This window comes from Pelophylax lessonae, assembly GCF_965119305.1.
Source record: "Pelophylax lessonae genome assembly, chromosome: 5".
NCBI classification, from domain to species: Eukaryota; Metazoa; Chordata; class Amphibia; order Anura; family Ranidae; genus Pelophylax; species Pelophylax lessonae.
The window spans coordinates 236506128-236527458 of record NC_138772.1 but is presented as its reverse complement, the minus strand read 5'-3'; the positions used below and the strand labels follow the sequence as shown (position 1 = coordinate 236527458).

General features: G+C 46.4%; 1 protein-coding gene across 1 annotated transcript in view; it reads right to left on the bottom strand.

Annotated features, from left to right (window-relative positions):
• Positions 1-21331, bottom strand: part of PDCD6 (programmed cell death 6) — a 137417-nt gene that overhangs the window by 52040 nt on the left and 64046 nt on the right. The window contains exons 3-4 of the mRNA XM_082258068.1: positions 21017-21061; positions 3664-3822 (exon numbers count right to left, since the gene is read on the bottom strand). Of these exons, the coding sequence (XP_082114194.1) occupies positions 3664-3822; positions 21017-21061 (204 nt within the window). The remainder of the gene's footprint in view (positions 1-3663; positions 3823-21016; positions 21062-21331) is intronic.

Here is a 21331-nt window from a genome sequence, read left to right as displayed (position 1 = left end):
CAGAGGACTCCGCACGTCCCTAATCCCCAACCTCCTCAGACCATTCCGGTGCCAAGTCGTTTCTGCTCCAGTAAAGGTGCCCCCCTCCAGTGCCAAGCTTGGGGTCAGGTTCAGCTCTCCTCCGCTCCCTGCTTAATACCGACCCAGGGAAATGAACGGCTGCCCACCAGCTCAGTGCAGAGAGTCACTTCCTGCCCAGGGTTTACACTACTCAGCTCCAGCCAAAGAGGATCATCATGCAGGCAGAACTTCTGTGGGCTCCCTTCCTGCCTCTTGGGCCCCCCCCCAACAGTGGTGGAAAGCCAGGGCCTGGTAGTTCAGCCACTGCCCCAGACACCTGGCATCTTCCTCTGTCCATTCTTCCTCCCCCACTGCCGCCCCCTCCCCTCAGCTCACAAGGATCATTCATGATGGACAGAGAGTGCCGACTCATGGCTGTGCCCCTAGGTTGCAATGCGCCTAGGCGGCTGCCTAGTTTGCCTAGTGGAAGCACCGGCCCTGGTTATAGATACAGCAAACTGTCAAACAGCTTTAAAGCCGACTGGTAAATTTGCAAGCCTGAGCTCTCCATAATACTGGTTGAGCTGTTTTTGTACAGTTTCAACACTAGGACTTCCAACTTAAAATTGAAGGACCATCCAATTAAAACGACGCAACTGAACGAATAAAAAACTAAACAGCTTAATCCCTTTCTCCAGTGTCAACCAGAAAGCCACACCTTAGCCCTCTAGGACACCACTAAAAATACTCTAAGGAAGTGGCCTTCAAAACACCTGGCAGCACCACTTTACAGTACCCATGATTCTCTCCTGGCCCAGAAACCCCCACAGGCTTCCACAAATTCAAATACACCTATTTTTTCATCAAAAGGTTGCTCGACTTATAGTTGGGCATAAATTACGGAGAAATTCCAGGCTGCTTCCTCGAAACCCTTTTGGCATAAGCAAATCAAACCCTAGCTCACCTTGATGCTTGCATCGGTTTTTGAGCTATCATATGGCTCTCTCTACCAAAATGATGTTTATCATTTATTCCCAGCTAAACTATGTAACCAAATTGACCATGCTTATGATTCCAAATGAGCGCGTCACTTTTAGTGCACCAAAACCGAAGAAGATGAACAACAAATTTGGTCCACAATTACCTCATCCTACATTAACATAACCAGCATTTAATATCAACTGATCGTATATTTTCCCATCCCAACTGGCACACCTCTACACCTGACTTACCAATATGCATTTTCAAAGCTGCAATGTGATACACACCTGGTAGACCTGCCTTATGCGGAGTAGATTTTGCTTAAGCTTTTACAAACCTTATTCAATTGCCTCTTCCCAAGAGGAAGGGTTACACACCTTCACTTTAAACCTCCATCTCTCACCAAGTTCCAATTCAAATTAACCACTATTGAAGCACTAGCTGCCAAACAAAAACTATTGCAAGACCTTGGAGGAAACCATATACAAAATTAATGAAAGTCCAACAAATCGCAGACACATTCTTAAATCATTGAGAAGCCTATAGGTATTCTTTTGCACACCCAAAGAAATTCTTGCAGTTTTGACAACACAAATTTACTATGGCCCCCCCCCCCCCTCACTACAGGCAGCACATTTTAGAAGGAAAAATATGGAAAATTTTGGTGTCCTCTTTCCAGTGTCCCTTAACCCCCTCTTCCCTTGCATACCTTTCTTACACCTTTACTTTATGCGCTTTCTCTATGTTGCACAGAATCCTAGGGTCCCCTGCATAGAACCCAAGGGTCTATAAAATGCTTAGCCTTTGTCCTGTACAGTACAATGATAAAATGTTTTTCTAAAATCTGAATGAGTTCGAGATGTGCGTATATATATACAGTGGGTACGGAAAGTATTCAGACCCCCTTAAATTTTTCACTCTTTGTTATATTGCAGCCATTTGCTAAAATCATTTAAGTTCATTCTTCTTCCTCATGAATGTACACATAGCACCCCATACTGACAGAAAAACACAGAATTGTTGACATTGTTGCAGATTTATTAAAAAAAGAAAAACTGAAATATCACATGGTCCTAAGTATTCAGACCCTTTGCTCAGTATTTAGTAGAAGCCCCCTTTTGATCTAATACAGCCAGGAGTCTTTTTGGGAAAGATGCAACAAGTCTTTCACACCTGGATTTGGGGATCCTCTGCCATTCCTCCTTGCAGATCCTCTCCAGTTCTGTCAGGATGGATGGTAAACGTTGGTGGACAGCCATTTTTAGGTCTCTCCAGAGATGCTCAATTGGGTTTAAGTCAGGGCTCTGGCTGGGCCATTCAAGAGCAGTCACGGAGTTGTTGTGAAGCCACTCCTTCGTTATTTTAGCTGTGTGCTTAGGGTCATTGTCTTGTTGGAAGGTAAACCTTCGGCCCAGTCTGAGGTCCAGAGCACTCTGGAGAAGGTTTTTGTCCAGGATATCCCTGTACTTGGCCGCATTCATCTTTCCCTCAATTGCAACCAGTCGTCCTGTCCCTGCAGCTGAAAAACACCCCCACAGCATGATGCTGCCACCATCATGCTTCACTGTTGGGACTGTATTGGACAGGTGATGAGCAGTGCCTGGTTTTCTCCACACATACCGCTTAGAATTAAGGCCAAAAAGTTCTATTTTGGTCTCATCAGACCAGAGAATCTTATTTCTCACCATCTTGGAGTCCTTCAGGTGTTTTTTAGCAAACTCCATGCGGGCTTTCATGTGTCTTACACTGAGGAGAGGCTTCCGTCGGGCCACTCTGCCATAAAGCCCCGACTGGTAGAGGGCTGCAGTGATGGTTGACTTTCTACAACTTTCTCCCATCTCCTGACTGCATCTCTGGAGCTCAGCCACAGTGATCTTTGGGTTCTTCTTTACCTCTCTCACCAAGGCTCTTCTCCCCCGATAGCTCAGTTTGGCCAGACGGCCAGCTCTAGGAAGGGTTCTGGTCGTCCCAAACGTCTTCCATTTGAGGATTATGGAGGCCACTGTGCTCTTAGGAACCTTAAGTGCAGCAGAAATCTTTTTGTAACCTTGGCCAGATCTGTGCCTTGAAACAATTCTGTCTCTGAGCTGTTCAGGCAGTTCCTTTGACCTCATGATTCTCATTTGCTCTGACATGCATTGTGATCTGGAAGGTCTTATATAGACAGGTGTGTGGCTTTCCTAATCAAGTCCAATCAGTATAATCAAACACAGCTGGACTCAAATGAAGGTGTAGAACCATCTCAAGGATGATCAGAAGAAATGGAAAGCACCTGAGTTAAATATATGAGTCACAGCAAAGGGTCTGAATACTTAGGACCATGTGATATTTCAGTTTATCTTTTTTAATAAATCTGCAACAATGTCAACAACTCTGTGTTTTTCTGTCAGTATGGGGTACTATGTGTACATTCATGAGGAAGAAGAATGAACTTAAATGATTTTAGCAAATGGCTGCAATATAACAAAGAGTGAAAAATTTAAGGGGGTCTGAATACTTTCCGTACCCACTGTATATATATATATATATATATATATATATATATATATATATATATATATACACACACACACACACACACACACACACATACATACATACATACATACACATATACATACACATACACACACAATTATATCAAGAAAACTTTTCCAAACAAGTAAAGAAAATTAAAATTACCGAAATTTGATAAGGCTTGTTTCAATTCGCCCTTGTCAATAAAACCAGAATTGTCTCTGTCGTAGGTCCGAAATATATTCTGCCAATCAGTGATATACTTCCACACCCCAGTAAATTCAGTGAAATTTACACCACCTTTGCAATCACGGTCAAACATAGCTGAAAAAGAGCATGAAGAGTCATTGAAAAGTTCATATAAATCTTGAAATAACTGCAAAAAAAAAAAAAATAAATAAATAAAAACACTTTTATGCCATTCGAGGATATCTTCCTGTAAATTTCTATTACAGACCATATGATATTTTTATCTCACTGGTACAACTATTTATCTTGTTCCAAGCTCACAATCCTTCATCCTAGAAAACATTTATCTGCTCTATTCTACAAACCTTTACTGGTAATCCTTTGTCACTAAACATTCTGCTCCTTGTTATAAACATTTTGCACTGGCTCTCAGTACTTATGGTACCTTCTTTTGTATATTTCCTGCCTCTTAACTTCTGTACTCCTTGCTTCGTCTCTCCCGTTTTCTTTATCCATAACTTAGTCATTTTGTTCCTCATCTGTGCTCATTCCTTCCTAGTTTACTTATATTCAATATATTTCTTGTAGTATATAAATCCCACTAGGATATTATATATTCATAAGGTTTTTATTTTCTCACAGTATTTGCATAGGTTTCGTCCGAAAACCTAAAGACATAAAATCGTAGGGTAACTAGATTCCACTCAAAGTTTATATACAAGATAGGAACATTAGATTGTAAAAACACCAATGACAGACAAAAAGGTCTAATGTGATCGTATTTTTAAAAGGAAAAAAGTACAGCCAAAAGCTCCTTTGGCTGTACTTCTCCTGTGGATCACAGGAGTGGTTTGTTCTGCACTCCTGTGACCTGTTTTCAGCAGATAGTGGGCTGAAGTCTGCTGACGTCACAGAACCGGTACAGGCTTGTGCAAGATCGTGACAATAGAGTCCACATGCCTGGACCTGCAACTGACTCAGCCTCTCAGTGAGCCGCTTAGCGCCTGAGATGACCACTCCCGCCCCAGTCAGCAACTCTTCGGTGTTAGATCCCTGCCTCAAATCAGACATTTATGATATTTTGAAAGAAGGTTCGGCTGACAAAATGCAATAGTCACAGTGGGAGAACACTATATAGCATGGATGGACATTTTTTTGCCCCATTCAGCTTGCAAGCTGAACAGAAAAAAAACGAATCTGTGTGTGACCAGCTTTAGTATGCGGCACCGATTTACCCTGCAGAACCCAATCAGGTAGTGGCTCAATTGCATCGGTCACTAAATATCACAACAGACTCTCAAGTCAGGTTTCAGCCCCTTTAATTTTTACAGCTCCTGGTATCTGTATACAATAAAGTCCCTGGCTGATAGAGAGTAGGAAGAGGATCCAGTAATTAGGTTTCATGAAGAACTCTGGTTTTGCACTCTCTCTCTTTTGAAGGAACTCTGCAGCTGGGTAACAGTGTCTTGGCCGCTTCCCTTTACAAATACAGGACTTTAGATACTTGCACGCATAAAAGAAAAAGAGGCATTAATATTTTAAAAAAATAATGACCAACATAGAAATCAACCAACTAACTATGTGACCAATGCTCTGTTCTATAAAAGCAAACTCAAAGACTAGGCAAGTGTAAAAATCCATTAGAATAATCCTTCCCGGATGAGAGAAAGAGGAAAAAGGATAATTCCCAACATGACCAAAATAAAGCAGTAATTAGCAATACTTGTAGGTCTGAAGGACCAGTTTTGTGCCTTTCCCAAAATTCCAGATTCTCTAACTAATGAGGGAATAGCACAAGAAGGGGAGCTATGTGAAATGGGATTTCTGACAATCCCACGATTCCCTAAAAGGTAAATGAGAAAATATCTGTTATACTCCGGTATAGAGGATTTGACACTCTGCTTATCAGGAACTGCGAGAATCTAGGGCATGGACTTTTCACAATGGGAATGCCAGGAAAAAGAAGGAGCACTAGGGTTGACATACGAGTCAGGTCTGAGTCTCTCAAAAGGCAGAGTGAGTAATAGCAACAGATCCTGGTCATTCTTGCAAGTCAAAAGAACTTCAAGAGAGGGAATGATTTTAAAGAGAGAGTCCGGTACCACAAGGAATGAAACCAACCCTGAAGGGAAAGGACTCCACTGAGAGGGAGGAGAGTGGGTTTAAGTGAGACAACGTTCAAGGAAAGATTTCTATCAGGGCAGGATTTGGAGATCCCAGGGTGCAGGGAACCTATAAAAAAAAAAAAAAAAAATTTCTAGGAAGATGCACAATGTGTAATGTAGTAATATCAGAAGGGGCAGCTATAAAAAGATGCCACATCCCTTTGTAGCTCCAGTGGAAGCTATAGGAGGGAAATCTGAGCATCCAAACTGGAGATAAACCAATAAGGAATCCAGCAGGACAAACAGCCACCCACTAGCAAAAGCAGCAGTGTACGTTTCAAGCAAAAGGACAGAGCAGATGAAACCAAGGATTTCAGCCCTTGATCGCGGTAAACTCATAGTCCAAGATCTGTGCAAAGCCAGACCAACATGCCAACCACAGAGGGTAAGGGAACGACACAGCCAAGGACATAACCAAAGAGACACCTCCCCTTAAAGGGCAAGTTCCTTTGGTGTATCCGATTCCTCACCATCCAAGGCACAAAAGCAACATGCCCTCTGCATAAGAGCAGACATTACACCCATGCATGACACAAGCTTGGATGCTTGTAAGTGGCTACCACAGCTGAACTATTGACCCCAGACATTTGATCCAAAAGCTTTAGGACACAGGGGTTTGTTCCCATATTGGAGGAGGTCACTTTTAATACAACTGCTTCACAGTGACATGGATTCCCAAGTCACCACCAATATGGGATGGAGAATCACTCCAGATAATTCAAATTCAGACTTAAAGAGGAAGTAAAGCCATTTAAAAAAAAAAAAAAAAAAAAACTAGAAAAAAAAAAGCCCTGTAAAGAGAAAAGGCATAATGAGCTAGTATGCATCGCATACGAGCTCATTATGAAGTACTTACCTTAAAAGGAAGCCCCCGCCATGCCGCCCCCTCAGCGACAGGACGGCCGACATGTCCGGCCGTCCTGCTTCCTGGTTTGGGTCCTCCGGCCATCTGATTGGCCGGAGGCGCGATTACATCGCTCGCGCGCGGGAGCCGCCGTTCATGGCACTGGGCTCTGAAGGAACGGCACGGGTGGCCGTTCCATCAGAGCGCATGCGCCGACATCGGCAGTATGCACTGTAAATATCTCCTAAACGGTGCATGTTTAGGAGATATTTATGGCACCTATAGGTAAACCTTAATATAGGCTTACCTATAGGTAAAAGTTTGTGAAGTGGGTTTACAACCGCTTTAAGTAGGGATTCGAACAGTATGTTTCATAAATCCCTGAATGGTAAAACATCATTACCTGTATAGTAGGTATGGTTTAGATGGATGATGTATCAACAGTGGGCAGAGACCACTTCTCAATAAAAAATAGGAAAACAAAACAAAAAACAAACAAACATTCATTCACACTGTTAAAAGGAGCCATGGCTTCTACAGGTTGTTTATAGTCCTCAGAGACAGGTTTTAGCCAGAGTGTATCGGAGAGGTTTTTGCAGTTGTAATAGTGCTTAATGACCCCATACCAGTAGGCAGTTGCTCCAACTGCAGGGAGAGCACACTGCATCAACCAGGTTAGAAACATTTTAAAATGTGAGCCATTAGGAACACATGCACTGGAGTGAACTGTGCAGACTCTGAATCAAAATCAGAGATGGTAATCGGGTTCCATGCCACATTTAAGTGTGAAGGCCCACTAGGGTCAAAATCGGATTTTTGTAAGATCTTACCGTAAAATCCTTTTCTCTTAGCTCATTGACAGACGTAGTCTTCTTGATTCACAAGAACTGGGTTATGTTGTCTCCGCAGGAGCAGGACTAGGCAGAAAGAAAAAACGTTCTGGCTCCACCTTAGGGGCAGTCCCTGAGGGTATATCCTCCCTCTCTCTGCTACAAGGCATCAGTTCTGTCACAAAGCAGCAACAGAGAATTTAACCCAACCCAACTCAATGATAGAGGGGCGGGTACTACGTCTGTCAATGAGCTAAGAGAAAAGGATTTTACGGTAAGATCTTACAAAAATCCGATTTTCTCTGTCGCTCATTGACAGACGTAGTCTTCTTGATTCACAAGAACTGGGACATCCAGAAGCAGTGCCCCAAATGAGGGGTGGGATTGACCGAAATCAAAATCCAATCTAGAAGGCCCAACCGGTGCCAAACTAGAAGTTTTAAAGGCTCATTATAAACAAAGAATGAGACTCAAATGAAAATTTCCAACGGAAAAAAACCCTCGAGTCAGACCACTGGTCTCCTCAAATGGCGGCCTGCAAAACCTTGCGGCCAAACGAGGCATCAGACGATGCCATTACATCAACTTTATAATGTTTTGTAAAGGTATGCACCGACGACCAGGTAGCCGCCTTGCACACCTGGACCACTGACGCCTGATGGCGAAAGGCCCATGACGCACTAAGTGCCCGAGTGGAGTGCGCCTTAACAGGGAACGGGGGCTCCCAACCCTTAATAGAATAAGCCTGTACCACCGTCTGTCTGATCCATTTGGAAATAGTCGCGGCAGATGCAGGCAACCCCTTTTTGGGTCCATCCGGGATCACAAAAAGTGAATCCGTCTTGCGAAACGAGTCTGTCGTTTTCAAGTATACCCTGATCGCCCGGACCACAGCCAAGGAGTGTAAAGCAAAACTCCCGAGGATGACTGGGCTTAGGACACAGGGAAGGTAATACAATTTCTTCATTCAGATGAAATTCTGAAACCACTTTTGGTAGGAAGGATGGATTCGGACGAAGAACCACCTTATCTCTATGAACCACCAGATATGGGGAACGACAAGATAAAGCGGCCAGTTCTGACACCCTGCGTGCAGAAGTGATAGCCACCAAGAAGGTCACCTTCTGGGACAACGTAGGTAGAGGAATCTCCCTAATATCTTCAAAAGGAAGGTTTCTGAAGAACCGACAATACTAAATTAAGATCCCAGGGTGGTAACGGCGCACGCACTGGTGGAGCCAGATGTCGCACCCCCTGGATGAAATTCCGCACCAAGGAATGAGTAGCCAAAGGCTTCTGAAAGAAGATAGCTAATGCTGAGACCTGACCCTTGATAGTGCTCAAGGCCAGTTTCTGCTCAACCCCTTGTTGCAGAAAAGCTAATATTCGACTAACCGAATAAGACCGTGGACGGAACCGAGGTTCACACCATGCAATGTAGGACTTCCATGTACGATGATAAATCTTTCTGGAAGTCGCTTTCCTTGCTTTAACTAGAGTAGGAATAACTGAAGCTGACAATCCCTTGTCCTTCAGCACCTGGGTCTCAATAGCCAGGCCGTTAAAGCCAGCAATCGTAAAGCAGGATGGAAGATCGGTCCCTGAGACAGTAGGTCCTCCCTGAGAGGAAGTCTCCACGGGACGTCTGCCACCAGTCTGACCACGTCGGCGTACCAAGCTCGGCGAGGCCAGTCCTGAGCTACCAGGATTACTGGAATTCCTTCCTCCTCTATCCTGCGAAGAAGTCTTGGCAGTAACCCGAGAGGAGGGAAGGCATACATTAGCTGGTATTGCCCCCACGGGGCGATCAGTGCGTCTGCGGTCTCTGCTAGAGGATCGCGGGAGCGAGCCACGAATCTCTGTACTTTCCTGTTGAATCGTGATGCCAACAGATCCACATCCGGGGTACCCCACCGTAGGCACAACTGGTGGAAAACTTCTGGATGGAGGGACCATTCCCCCTGATCCAGAGTCTGACGGCTGAGATAATCTGCCTGCCAATTCTCCACCCCCGGAATGAACACCGCAGAGATAGCTGGAACAAATCGTTCCGCCCAGCAAAGAATGCAAGCCACTTCTTTGGCCGCTCGGACACTCTTGGTGCCCCCCTGGTGATTGACATAAGCCACGGCCGTGGCGTTGTCCGACTGGATCCGAACCGGGCTGCCCTGGAGCTGCTCGGTCCAGTGAATCAGACAAAGTCTGATCGCTCTCAGTTCCAATACATTTATCGGCAACCTGGATTCTTCCAGGGACCAAAGTCCCTGGACAGATAACTGACCGAGACTTCCTCCCCATCCGGATAGACTGGCATCCGTGGTCACTATCGTCCAATATATTGGCAGAAATGACTTTCCCTGGCTGAGCATCGGAGACCGAAGCCACCAGACCAGAGACTCTCTGGTCTGTTTGCTCAATCGGATCCGATTGTCCAAGGATTCCGGATTCCGATTCCATCTGAGAAGAATCTCTTGCTGAAGAATTCGGGTATGGGACTGGGCAAATGGGACTGCTTCGAAGGAAGCCACCATCAACCCCAGAACCCTCATGCAAGTTCGAAGAGAAGACCAGCTGTTGGATAGTAACAACTGGACTGCCGATTGAATCTTCCGGAGTTTCCCTACCGGAAGGAAAACTCTTGACCTGACTGTGTCTAGAATTAGACCCAGATATTCGAGCCTCTGGGTGGGAACCAGAAATGACTTTTGCTGGTTCACCAGCCACCCGAATTCCTGTAAAGAAATTATAGTAATTTCTAGGTTTTGTAGCAGGGTCTGAGGAGACTCTGCATGAAGCAGGAGATCGTCTAGGTAACCTAGAATCGATATGCCTCTTTGGCGCAGTAGTGCCAACATTGGGGCCAACACCTTCGTGAAGACCCAAGGAGCCGTGGCGAGACCGAAAGGTAACGCCACAAACTGATAGTGGTTCTCTTCTACGGAAAAGCGTAGAAACCGCTGATGTCCTGCGAAAATGGGAATGTGAAGATAGGCGTCCTTGATGTCTATGGACGCTAGGACATTCCCTGGATGCAGGAAGGCTGCTACTGTGCGAATGGATTCCATCTTGAATTTCCTTATGTTGAGAAAGGAATTGAGTGCCCTTAAGTCCAGAATTGGACGCACTTTGCCCTCTTTCCTGGGTATTGTAAATAGGTTTGAATAAAACCCTTGAAAACGTTCTGTCCAAGGAACGTGGACTACCACTCCTTGTTGTAGTAAATCCGTGACTGCTCTCCGCAGATCTTCTAAACGATCCGGGGATAGTCTGATATTGGAAGGGAAGAAAATGGATTTTTGTAAGAACTTACCGTAAAATCCTTTTCTCTTAAGCTCATTGACAGACGTAGTCTTCTTGATTCTCAAGAGCCGGGTTATGTTGTCTCCGCAGGAGTAGGACTAGGCAGAAAGACAAAACGTTCTGGCTCCACCTTAGGGGCAGTCCCTGAGGGTATATCCTCCCTCTCTCTGCTACAGGGAATCAGTTCTGTTTAAAGCAGTACAGAGAATTTAACCCAACCCAACTCAATGATAGAGGGGCGGGTACTACGTCTGTCAATGAGCTTAAGAGAAAAGGATTTTACGGTAAGTTCTTACAAAAATCCATTTTTCTCTATCGCTCATTGACAGACGTAGTCTTCTTGATTCTCAAGAGCTGGGACATCCAGAAGCAGTGCCACAAATGAGGGGTGGGATTGACAAAATCAAATCCAATCTAGAAGGCCCAACCGGTGCCAAACTAGAAGTTTTAAAGGCTCATTATAAACAAAGAATGAGACTAAAGAAAAAATTTTCCAACGGAAAAAAACCCTCGAGGTAGACCACTGGTCTCCTCAAATTGCGGCCTGCAAAACCTTGCGGCCAAATGAGGCATCAGACGATGCCATTACATCAACTTTATAATGTTTAGAAAAGGTATGCACCGACGACCAGGTAGCCGCCTTGCACACCTGGACCACTGACGCCTGATGGCGAAAGGCCCATGACGCACTAAGTGCCCGAGTGGAGTGCGCCTTAACAGGGAACGGGGGCTCCCGACCCTTAATAGAATAAGCCTGCACTACCGTCTGTCTGATCCATCTGGAAATGGTCGCGGCAGATGCAGGCAACCCCTTTTTGGGTCCATCTGGGATCACAAAAAGTGAATCCGTCTTGCGAAACGAGTCTGTCGTTTTCAAGTATACCCTGATCGCCCGGACCACATCCAAGGAGTGTAAAGCAAACTCCCGAGGATGACTGGGCTTAGGACACAGGGAAGGTAATACAATTTCTTCATTCAGATGAAATTCTGAAACCACTTTTGGTAGGAAGGATGGATTCGGACGAAGAACCACCTTATCTCTATGAACCACCAGATATGGTGAACGACAAGATAATGCGGCCAGTTCTGACACCCTGCGTGCAGAAGTAATAGCCACCAAGAAGGCCACCTTCTGGGACAACGTGGGTAGAGGAATCTCCCTAATATCTTCAAAGGGAGGTTTCTGAAGAACCGACAACACTAAATTAAGATCCCAGGGGGGTAACGGCGCGTGCACTGGCGGAGCCAGATGTCGCACCCCCTGGATGAAGTTCCGCACCAAGGAATGAGTAGCCAAAGGCTTCTGAAAGAAGATGGCTAATGCTGAGACCTGACCCTTGATAGTACTCAAGGCCAGTTTCTGCTCAACCCCTTGTTGCAGAAAAGCCAATATTCGACTAATCGAATAAGACCGAGGACGGAACCCCAAAGGTTCACACCATGCAATGTAGGACTTCCATGTGCGATGATAAATCTTTCTGGAAGTCGCTTTCCTTGCTTCAACTAGAGTAGGAATAACTGAAGCTGACAAACCTTTGTCCTTCAGCACCTGGGTCTCAATAGCCAGGCCGTTAAAGCCAGCGATCGTAAAGCAGGATGGAAGATCGGTCCCTGAGACAGTAGATCCTCCCTGAGAGGAAGTCTCCATGGGACGTCCGCCACCAGTCTGACCATGTCGGCGTACCAAGCTCGACGAGGCCAGTCCGGAGCTACCAGGATTACTGGGATTCCTTCCTCCTCTATCCTGCGAAGAAGTCTTGGCAGTAACGCGAGAGGAGGGAAGGCATATATTAGCTGGTATTGCCCCCACGGGGCGATCAGTGCGTCTGCGGTTTCTGCTAGAGGATCGCGGGAGCGAGCCACGAATCTCTGAACTTTCCTGTTGAATCGTGATGCCAACAGATCCACATCCGGGGTGCCCCACCGTAGGCACAACTGGTGAAAAACGTCTGGATGGAGGGACCATTCCCCCTGATCCAGGGTCTGACGGCTGAGATAATCTGCCTGCCAATTCTCCACCCCCGGAATGAACACCGCAGAGATTGCTGGAACAAATCGTTCCGCCTAGCGAAGAATGCAAGCCACTTCTTTGGCCGCTCGGACACTCTTGGTGCCCCCCTGGTGATTGACATAAGCCACGGCCGTGGCATTGTCCGACTGGATCCGAACCGGGCTGCCCTGGAGCTGCTCGGTCCAGTGAATCAGACAAAGTCTGATCGCTCTCTCAGTTCCAATACATTTATCGGTAACCTGGATTCTTCCGGGGACCAAAGTCCCTGGACAGATAACTGACCAAGAATTCCTCCCCATCCGGATAGACTGGCATCCGTGGTCACTATCGTCCAATATATTGGCAGAAATGACTTTCCCTGGCTGAGCATTGGAGACCGAAGCCACCAAACCAGAGACTCTCTGGTCTGTTTGCTCAATCGTATCTGATTGTCCAGGGATTCCGGATTCCGATTCCATCTGAGAAGAATCTCTTGCTGAAGAATTCGGGTATGGGACTGGGCAAATGGGACTGCTTCGAAGGAAGCCACCATCAACCCCAGAACCCTCATGCAAGTCCGAAGGGAAAACCAGCTGTTGGACAGTAACAACTGGACTGCTGATTGAATCTTTCGGAGTTTCCCTACCGGAAGGAAAACTCTTGTCCTGACTGTGTCTAGAATTAGACCCAGATATTCGAGCCTCTGGGTGGGAACCAGAAATGACTTTTGCTGGTTCACCAGCCACCCGAATTCCTGTAAAGAAATCATAGTAATTTCTATGTATTGTAGCAAGGTCTGAGGAGACTCTGCATGAAGCAGAAGATCGTCTAGGTAACCTAGAATCGATATACCTCTTTGGCGCAGAAGTGCCAACATTGGAGCCAACACCTTTGTGAAGACCCGCGGAGCCGTGGCGAGACCGAAAGGTAACGCCACAAACTGATAGTGGTTCTCCTCTACGGAAAAGCGTAGAAAACGCTGATGTCCTGCGAAAATGGGAATGTGAAGATAGGCGTCCTTGATGTCTATGGACGCTAGGACATTCCCTGGATGCAGGAAGGCTGCTACCATGCGAATGGACTCCATTCTGAATCTTCTTATGTTGACGAAAGAATTGAGTGCTCTTAAGTCCAGAATTGGACGCACTTTGCCCTCTTTCCTGGGTATTGTAAATAGGTTTGAATAAAACCCTTGAAACCGTTCTGTCCAAGGAACGTGGACTACCACTCCTTGTTGTAGTAGATCTGTGACTGCTCTCCGCAGATCTTCTAAACGATCTGAGGATAGTCGGATATTGGAAGGGAAGAATCGCGCCGGTGGGAGAGATCGAAACTCGATCTTGTACCCTGACCTTATGACTTCGCAAACCCACTTGTCCGGGATTCTGGAAAGCCATGGATCCGGGAACCGGCGAAGACGTCCCCCCACCCCAGTTATGGGTGGGGGCGCACCTTCAGGCTTTGGATGGTTTATCTTCAGGTCTGGAGGGGGCGGGCTTTTGCTTGCCCGACCAACGACCCCTGACGCCTCCTGCAGGAGCTTTGGAGGACTTAGTTTTTTCACCCGCTGGACGAAAAAACCTCTTGTGAGCAGAAAAAGAAGGCCCTCGTCTTTGACGAGTTCCTCTACCCTTAACATTTTGCGGTAAAAAGGTGCTCTTTCCACCCGTGAGATCCTTAATGATCTCATCTAAGTTGGCTCCAAATAGACGCTCTCCTAAAAAAGGGGATATTAGCCAATGCTTTTTTGGAACCTTGGTCGGCTAACCAACCTTTTAGCCACAGTGTACGCCTGAGAACCACTGCTGAAACTGATGCTCGCGCCAATAATGGAGTGGCGCCTAACGCCGCATCACACACAAACTGTAACCCCTGTATCATTTGTTCCAACAAATCTGATACCGCCTGAGGGACCTCTTCTAAGTCCCGGCGTAACCACTTGGTCCATTCAGTTACAGTCTGCGAAACCAGACCAATAGCAATTATTGGTCTGAAAGCTGATCCAATCAAGGAAAACATGGTGCGAGACATAGCTTCTATCTTGCGATCCACTGGATCTTTAAAAGACGGAGCGTCTTCTAAAGGAATAACCGTGGCTTTATTCAATCTAGCAATTGGTGAATCCACCACAGGTGGTTCTGTCCATTTCTTAATAAGGGTTTCCTCAAACGGATAACGCCTGTCAATGCGTTTAGAAATAGTAAACGTGCGTTTTGGCAGACGCCATTCTTCTTCGATTGGATTGCCAAAACATTTGGGCAATGGAAAAACCTTCGCCACTTTGATGCGTTTTTTAGTCCCAAAAGGGATCTCAGTTTCAGCTATTTCTGATGGAATACCCTGTAACCTTAAGGTCTCTTGAACAGATACAATGAGTGCGTTTACCAACGCTTCCTCTCGGGCTATGGCGGATGCCGAAACATCTTCCTCACTGTCTGAAGAGACAGGACCCGAGACACCAATCCCAGATGAAGTACCTGCAACTGCAGAAATAGGCTCAGAGTCTGAATCCGAGGTTTCAGATAATAAGGGGTTAGGCGGGGGTCGCTTTCTTGCGCCCTGTCCCTGACAAGCCACTTCCACCCGGGACACAAACGTTTCCATAATAGCTGACAATGATTCAATTGTCAATGGGGTGCTGGAGGATCCCGCAGACCCCTCGAGGGGATCCGGAGGAGATACATGAGTGGCAGGGTCCATGTTAATACAGGACACCTTTGCCAGCAAAAACAAAAAAACTTTTTCTTTTTTTTTTTTTTTTGTGTGTCTCCCCCTAGCGCAATAGCGCCCCTCAGAGTACCTGCTTCTCGATCCCAGAGAGAGAGAGAGGGACCCCCAAGGCTCACCAACCGATGCAGTGCAGTTTCCAACCAACTGCAGTCAGCGTCTGTTTTACACAGACTGGAAGGAGCTGTTTGCTTTTTCCCGGGTAGAAGGCGTGGCTCCGCCCCCTGTGTACGCCTTCCGGCGTTCCCAGCCCTCCACGAGGTAGCTGGGCTCACAAAACATGGCCGCCCCCATAGAAGAGACATAAGACTCCAAAAACATGGCGGCCGGCGTGACCTGAGGACATACATGCATACGGTCTACGGCAAAATGGCGGCGGACCGCCGATATCGTCTTCCCAGCACATCCACCTGCACTCTGCTAAGAGGTGACATATGGATCTACAGAGATACACTGCACATAAGGTAGGATTATACCTCCTATGTCTGCTGTAATGTTACAGTCTGCTGGGTAGAGTGTTAGCTCTTGAACCAAGTCCACTTCCCACAAACACATGCTGTATTACAAGGGGGACTTGTAAGTATCAGATATATACTGACCATATATGGAGGGGCCCATAATATATACTGCCTCATAATGAGGAAAAAAGGGAACGTTTACTCACCATACCGAACCGACAGGCACCCTCTCTTCACAATACCCTCTCCACCGGGGTGGGGGTTTGTGGACGCCTCGACTCTCTGGTACCTGGCGTCCAAGCGAGACTTTTAACTCGCAAAGTCAGTCCCTTCACTGGGACTCCGTCGCGGCCGACCCAGCGCGGAGCTCTGGTCTGCACGCGCTCGTAGGCAGAAACCGGGGTGACCACTGGATCTCAACATCCAGTCCGTCGCCCGGCCCCGCATACTTACTTGAATATGTCGCGGCCGACCAAGCGCAATGCCATGGTCTGCGCGCGCTCGTAGGCCGGCTGGGGTGACCACAAGTGTCGCCCAGTCCGGCATTTTTGCTTGAAGATCTCACAGGAAAAAACACTGGAGAAACTACCTAAAAAATGTCTTTTTCTTAAAGAAAAAAAGTCTTGCCAGGACCAAAAGATCCCAGCAAGGAACTTAGGTCCTTACTCCTGACTAGACAGAAAAAAACTGATTCCCTGTAGCAGAGAGAGGGAGGATATACCCTCAGGGACTGCCCCTAAGGTGGAGCCAGAACGTTTTGTCTTTTTGCCTAGTCCTACTCCTGCGGAGACAACATAACCCAGCTCTTGAGAATCAAGAAGACTACGTCTGTCAATGAGCGATAGAGAAATCGCGCCGGTGGGAGAGATCGAAACTCGAACTTGTACCCTGACCTTATGACTTCGCAAACCCACTTGTCCGGGATTCTGGAAAGCCATGGATCCGGGAACCGGCGAAGACGTCCCCCCACCCCAATTATGGGTGGGGGCGCACCTTCAGGCTTTGGACGATTTATCTTCAGGTCTGGAGGGGGCGGGCTTTTGCTTGCCCGACCAACGTCCCCTGAAGCCTCCTGAAGGAGCTTTGGAGGACTTAATTTTTTCACCCGCGGGACGAAAAAACTTTTTGTGAGCAGAGAAAGAAGGCCCTCGTCTTTGACGAGTTCCTTTACCCTTAACATTTTGCGGTAAAAAGGTGCTCTTTCCACCCGTGAGATCCTTAATGATCTCATCTAAGTTGGCTCCAAATAGACGCTCTCCTAAAAAAGGGGATATTAGCCAATGCTTTTTTGGAACCTTGGTCGGCTAACCAACCTTTTAGCCACAGTGTACGCCTGAGAACCACTGCTGAAACTGATGCTCGCGCCAATAATGGAGTGGCGCCTAACGCCGCATCACACACAAACTGTAACCCCTGTATCATTTGTTCCAACAAATCTGATACCGCCTGAGGGACCTCTTCTAAGTCCCGGCGTAACCACTTGGTCCATTCAGTTACAGTCTGCGAAACCAGACCAATAGCAATTATTGGTCTGAAAGCTGATCCAATCAAGGAAAACATGGTGCGAGACATAGCTTCTATCTTGCGATCCACTGGATCTTTAAAAGACGGAGCGTCTTCTAAAGGAATAACCGTGGCTTTATTCAATCTAGCAATTGGTGAATCCACCACAGGTGGTTCTGTCCATTTCTTAATGAGGGTTTCCTCAAACGGATAACGCCTGTTAATGCGTTTAGAAATAGCAGAGGTGCGTTTTGGCAAACTCCATTCTTCTTTGATTGGATTGCCAAAACATTTGGGCAATGGAAAAACCTTCGCCACTTTGATGCGTTTTTTAGTCCCAAAAGGGATTTCAGTTTCAGCTATTTCCGACGGAATACCCTGTAATCTTAAGGTTTCTTGAACAGATACAATGAGTGCGTTTACCAACGCTTCCTCTCGGGCTATGGCTGATGCCGAAACATCCTCCTCACTGTCTGAAGAGAGAGTACCCGAGACACCAATCCCAGATGAAGTACCTGCAACTGCAGAAATAGGCTCAGATTCTGAATCCGAAGTTTCAGATAATAAGGGGTTAGGCGGAGGTCGCTTTCTTGCGCCCTGTCCCTGACAAGCCACTTCCACCCGGGACACAAAAGTTTCCATAATAGCTGACAATGATTCAACCGTCAGTGGGGTGCTGGAGGATCCTGCAGACACCTTGAGGGGATCCGGTGGAGATACATGAGTGGCAGGGTCCATGTTAATTCAGGACACCTCTGCCAGAAAAAACAAAAAACTTTTTTTTTTTTTTTTTTAAAATAAAAAAAATACCTTTTTTTTTTTTTTATGTGTCTCCCCCTAGCGCAATAGCGCCCCTCAGAGTACCTGCTTCTCGATCCCCACAGAGAGAGAGAGGGACCCCCAAGGCTCACCACCCGATGCAGAGAAGTTTCCAACCAACTGCAGTCAGCGTCTGTCTTTTACAGACTGGAAAGAGCTGTGTTCGTTTTCCCGGGTAGAAGGACGTGGCTCCGCCCCCTGTGTACGCCTTCCGGCGTTCCCAGCTCTCCACGAGGTAGCTGGGCTCATCAAACATGGCCGCCCCCATACGGGAGACAATAGACTCCAAAAACATGGCGGCCGGCGTGACCTGAGGACATTCATGCACCCGGTCTACGGCAAAATGGCGGCGGACTGCCGAAATCGTTTTTCCCAGCACATCCACCTGCATCTCTGCTAAGTGGCGGTTTATCGATCTGCAGGAGGTACACTACAATTAAGGTAGGATTATACCCCCTATGTCTGCTGTAATACTACAGTCTGCTGGGTAGAGTGTTAGCTCTCAAACCAAGTCCACTTCCCACCAAACACATACTGTATTTACAAGGGGGACTTTTAGTGTCAGATATATACTGACCATGTATGGAGGGGCCCATAATTCATACTGCCTCATAACGAGGAAAAAAAAGGGAACGTTTACTCACCATACCGAACCGACAGGCACCCTCTCTTCACAATACCCTCTCCACCGGGGTGGGGGGTTGTGGACCACTCCGGACGCCTCGACTCTCTGGTTCCTGGCGTCCAAGCGAGACTTTTAACTCGTAAGGTCAGTCCCTCCAATGGGACTCCGTCGCGGCCGACCCAGCGCGGAGCTCTGGTCTGCACGCGCTCGTAGGCTGAAACCGGGGTGACCACTGGATCTCAACATCCAGCCCGTCGCCCGGCCCCGCCCCAGTCCGGCATATTTGCTTGAAGATCTCACAGGAAAAAAACACTGGAGAAAACTACCTAAAAAATATTCTTGCCAGGACCAAAAAGATCCCAGCAAGGAACTTAGGTCCTTACTCCTGACTAGACAGAAAAAAACTGATGCCTTGTAGCAGAGAGAGGGAGGATATACCCTCAGGGACTGCCCCTAAGGTGGAGCCAGAACGTTTTTTCTTTCTGCCTAGTCCTGCTCCTGCGGAGACAACATAACCCAGTTCTTGTGAATCAAGAAGACTACGTCTGTCAATGAGCGACAGAGAAAAATAGATTATGTTGTGAATAGAGCTAGAGAGTGCTTAGAGACTATGCGAGCAGATTCTTCCATTAATTGCGCACAGAGCAATAAAGATCCAAAGTGGATATTGGGGAGGAGAAAGAATGCAACTGCTAAACCCCATCTAGTGGATTATTTCAGAGCTCCAACATATTTTACGGTGTTAACATTTAAGGCTGATGGAAGCCTTAAAGGTTACTGTTGTAAGACGTGGTAGGGGAAACTTTAAATTGACGCCTAATGGTACCAACTGTGAGTTAGGTCCCAGTGCTTCGGTCCACTCAAACTCAGGCAGAGGATTGGGTCACCCAAGAGGCTGTTATGGCTCTAGACTTGGGAGAGTTCTCTGCCATTAACAGTGCCAAAATGTTTCATTCTAGGCTAGCCTCACCAAAACCAAAAGGCCTATTAACTATGCGAGTCCTAGGAGACCAGGTCCCATCAAAGGCTGTGCCACTGCTCTGGGCCTGGAGAGCACTATGCAGTTAACACAATGCACAAAAGGTCTGGAAAGCTCCAAAATGCAGAGCTAAGTGCCTGAGGGTAACGTTCCAGGCTTGCAATCTTCCAGACCAGCAAGCTCCAAGTACAGCCTCCAAAGCTATTGCTCACAAGCGGAGACCAGCTCAGACAATCATTATATACACCCAACTTAGGAGAAAATTCGATTTTTGATCACTCATTTCTCTAACATTTAATAAACCACTGGGACACTTCAAAATGGTATACGGTATAAACTTCAGGTATACTGGGCACATCCAAGGCACGGAAATGTGCCTCTCACAAAAACACATTCAAATAAATCCTGGACCTTTAGAGCCAACATCAGCTTTAACAAGCTTATGAAGAAAAAATTGCCCTATTATATGAAATTAAAAAAAAAAGGACCAACATTTAAAAATCAGGAATAAGAAACAAACTGTCCACCAAGCTCCCATTCATACCGGAGCGTTCTTTTAGTGCAGTACCCAATGCCTAGCTACGCTCAACATGCAGAATCCCATTGTTCTTAATTGTGCATGTTCTCATTTCAACACTCAGTTGCTTTTAGTTTGATGGCCCAAGCTTATAAAAACAAAAAACAAGCTATTTTTTGCACAGGCATGGCAGCCCATTCAATGGGCTGCTATGCCTGTGTTTCATGCAGTAAAAGGTTCTTGCATCTTTTACACCATCTGATTTCCCTCAGATGACAATGTGCTGTGTTTTCAGATGCGTGGGGGTGCCAATATAAATGAACTGCAGCCCCGCACCTCTGCAAAAGAGCGGGTGGTTGCAGATTGAGGAACAGGTGAGATTTACACACTATCTCACAACCGAAACAATCTGGACAAGCCTTAGGCATCTGACCTGGTTTTGCTGTCTGTCAGTGGTGCCTGCATTACAACAAGGCTTACTTAACACAATTACAGATCTTTTGGCGTGTAAAACTACATTTCATCTTTGTATTTAGCTGTGTGATTAGAGTTCAGCTTTGTTAATTACTTACAGATAATGGACCTAACAGTAGAAGGATTGAAAGGGGTCCATGTACCTGGGAAAAAAAAAAAAAAAAAGTTACTTCAGCAATATTTAAAACATGTAAAACAAGACTGTTAATTATTTACTGGTGCATATAATTGCTTGACGCTGAATTGCTCTCCAGAGAGTGTGTGGGTGCTGTAGGGTGCAAAGTTAAATGCAAGAATCCTATAAAACCAACACTGTGAAAAAGAGTTAATGCTTTGCCAATTGCTTATTTTTTTTTGAGCTAAAATGCAAATAAGCTCAACACACAATTTAAAAATGGAATTCTACCCATAAC